Below are 2,500 nucleotides of genomic sequence, written 5' to 3'. Positions count from 1 at the left end.
AAACAGTTTCTAAAATATCTTAACAATTGTTTTGAACTGCTTGGGCTGAATTTCCTTCTTGTAAACATCCTTGTAAGTGTATCTGTGATCAAATCAAATTCTTTTCCTCTGTCAGCCATTGTAAAAAGAGGAAAACAGTGAATAAACCCCCCTGAATATATTTGAGCTTGTGCAGGTTGCTGCAGATGCGGGTTGCGAGCTCTGACTAGCGCACTTCCTGACTATCCAATCAAAGGATGTAAAAAAATCCGACATAATTGGATGCCTGCTAGATGGACACCGGTGTCGCCAACTTTAAATCTGATTGGTTAAAGCAACAGCCTGCAAACAACATAGAGTTTATGCTACAGGTTTACAGGCTACCTGCTGATTCTGAAAGCCTCAAGAGTCCTTTGATTCATTTGCTGAAATCTGATTGGATAAAAACTCTAACATCAACAGACACTACAGGAGACAGCCGAGAGAAACGCTGTGATATGAAGAAAATAGACTTTTGGGAATAATTTAATACATATTAATGGACAAAAATATATTAAAACATAAGTCAGTGATTCTGATAGTGTTTAGGCCAAAAAGCCCTTGCAGGCACTGATGGCTCACTACTGACATCTTGGTCCTACAACAGAGAAGAGTTTTGATGAAAGTCGTCTTTGTACCCTGAGAAAAAGTGTAATCAGTAGGACCTATTTCCTTTAAAAACCTTCCTTCCATATTGAGCATGGGAATAGTTCTAGATATGTATATCACAATTCTCTTGAATTCTTCATACTGATTGGTCAGAAGGTGTTGATTAATACTACTCATTAACTGCAGGTCTGAGAGTGATGTTGTTTGAGTCTATAGTCGATAACATGCATAATTAAATCCAATAGTTATAAATGTATTATGAATTAATACAAAATAATGAGAAGGAAACCATGAGAGGAACCAGACTCAAAAAGAGAACCCATCCTCATCTAGGTGGCACAGAATGTCCAATTGGTGCTTGTGTGTATGAAGCATTAAACACACTGGGATTGTGTATATTGTGTGTGTCACTGTATATAATACTTTACTAATTATTACCCATTTACTTCCTGTTTCACCAGGCTCTGGCTCCACATCGGGCATTTCTGCTGTCAGCTCGAGTTCCTGCCCGGGTGAGTGTTTGTGTATGTGTGTGTGTGTGTGTGTGTGTGTGTGTGTGTGTGTGTGTGTGTGTGTGTGTGTGTGTGTGTGTGTGTGTGTGTGTGAAACCTACATCAACAACATTTAATCTATGACCTGAGGAAAAGAAGGCTGGGATTGTGTGTGTGTGTGTGTGTGTGTGTGTGTGTGTGTGTGTGTGTGTGTGTGTGTGTGTGTGTGTGTGTGTGTTAATTCTCAGACATGCTTCATCCTGTTACCAACAAGATTTTTTGTATTCTTTCAAATTCTCTCAGATTCTCACATTTTTATCCTCTTCATTGGGTCAGCTTTTTTTTTTAAAAGGTGTGTGTGTGTGTGTGTGTGTGTGTGTGTGTGTGTGTGTGTGTGTGTGTTTGTGTGTGTGTGTGTGTGTTTGTGTGTGTGTGTGTGTGTGTGTGTGTGTGTGTGTGTGTGTGTGTGTGCATATTAGTCATACATGTTTCTATTTGACCATTTATGACTAATAGCAAAAGTCCAAATAATTTTAATGTGTGAGTGTACGTGTGTGTGTGTGTGTGTGTGTGTGTGTGTGTGTGTGTGTGTGTGTGTGTGTGTGTGTGTGTGTGTATGTAGTTGGCTAAGAGAAGTTTCCCATGAACCTGCAGCGGGAAGAGGACTAATGCCAGGTTTAAACAGCTGGATAGACTGAGACACACACACACACACACACACACACATACATACACAAGCATTAGCCATACTATGTCTGTGGGGACCTTCCTTACTTTTTAAAGACATGTGGTCCCAATCAAGATATAAAAACCTGCCTATACACACACGTATATACACACACACACACACACACACACACACACACACACACACACACACACACACACACACACACACACACATTCTATTCAGTGTAAGTATAGCATAACGTCTGTGTTGTTTTTTTGTTGTGGGTAAATCAGACATTGTATTATATAATACAAGAACACTCCGGTCCATAAGTATTTGGACAGTCTCACTATTTTTCTCTCTCCTCCGTCATGCGTTGGGCTTGGCTGTAATTGTTTTTGTTGGGGACGTTGTCCTGAAGCTTAGTGGTTAAGGCATTTGACTTTGGATCCAAAGGTTATGAGTTTAAATCCCAACCACACTAATGGGCCCCTGAGAAAGGCTCTCAACCCCATAACAACTTAGTTATATGATTGAGATCAATGTAAGTGGAAAAGGGCATCTGCCAAATGGCATAAATGTTGGGAAGTGGTAACTTAGTATTGTACTTTGGATCTGAAGGTCGTGAGTTCAAATCCCAACACAGAGGGAACTTAAACTGATCAGTTGTATGAATGAGTTCATTGCATGTCGATCTGGTTCAGGGTGTACA

General features: G+C 40.1%; 1 protein-coding gene across 1 annotated transcript in view; it reads left to right on the top strand.

The window, feature by feature from the left end:
• Positions 1-2,500, top strand: part of carmil1 (capping protein regulator and myosin 1 linker 1) — a 42,024-nt gene that overhangs the window by 13,667 nt on the left and 25,857 nt on the right. Inside the window, exon 3 of the mRNA XM_083546921.1 lies at positions 1,089-1,139. Within this exon, the coding sequence (XP_083403047.1) occupies positions 1,089-1,139 (51 nt within the window). The remainder of the gene's footprint in view (positions 1-1,088; positions 1,140-2,500) is intronic.

Source organism: Silurus aristotelis (genome assembly GCF_946808225.1).
Source record: "Silurus aristotelis genome assembly, chromosome: 7".
NCBI lineage: Eukaryota > Metazoa > Chordata > Actinopteri > Siluriformes > Siluridae > Silurus > Silurus aristotelis.
Note: the sequence above shows the minus strand (reverse complement) of the source record. Positions and strands in the feature narration are given on the sequence as shown.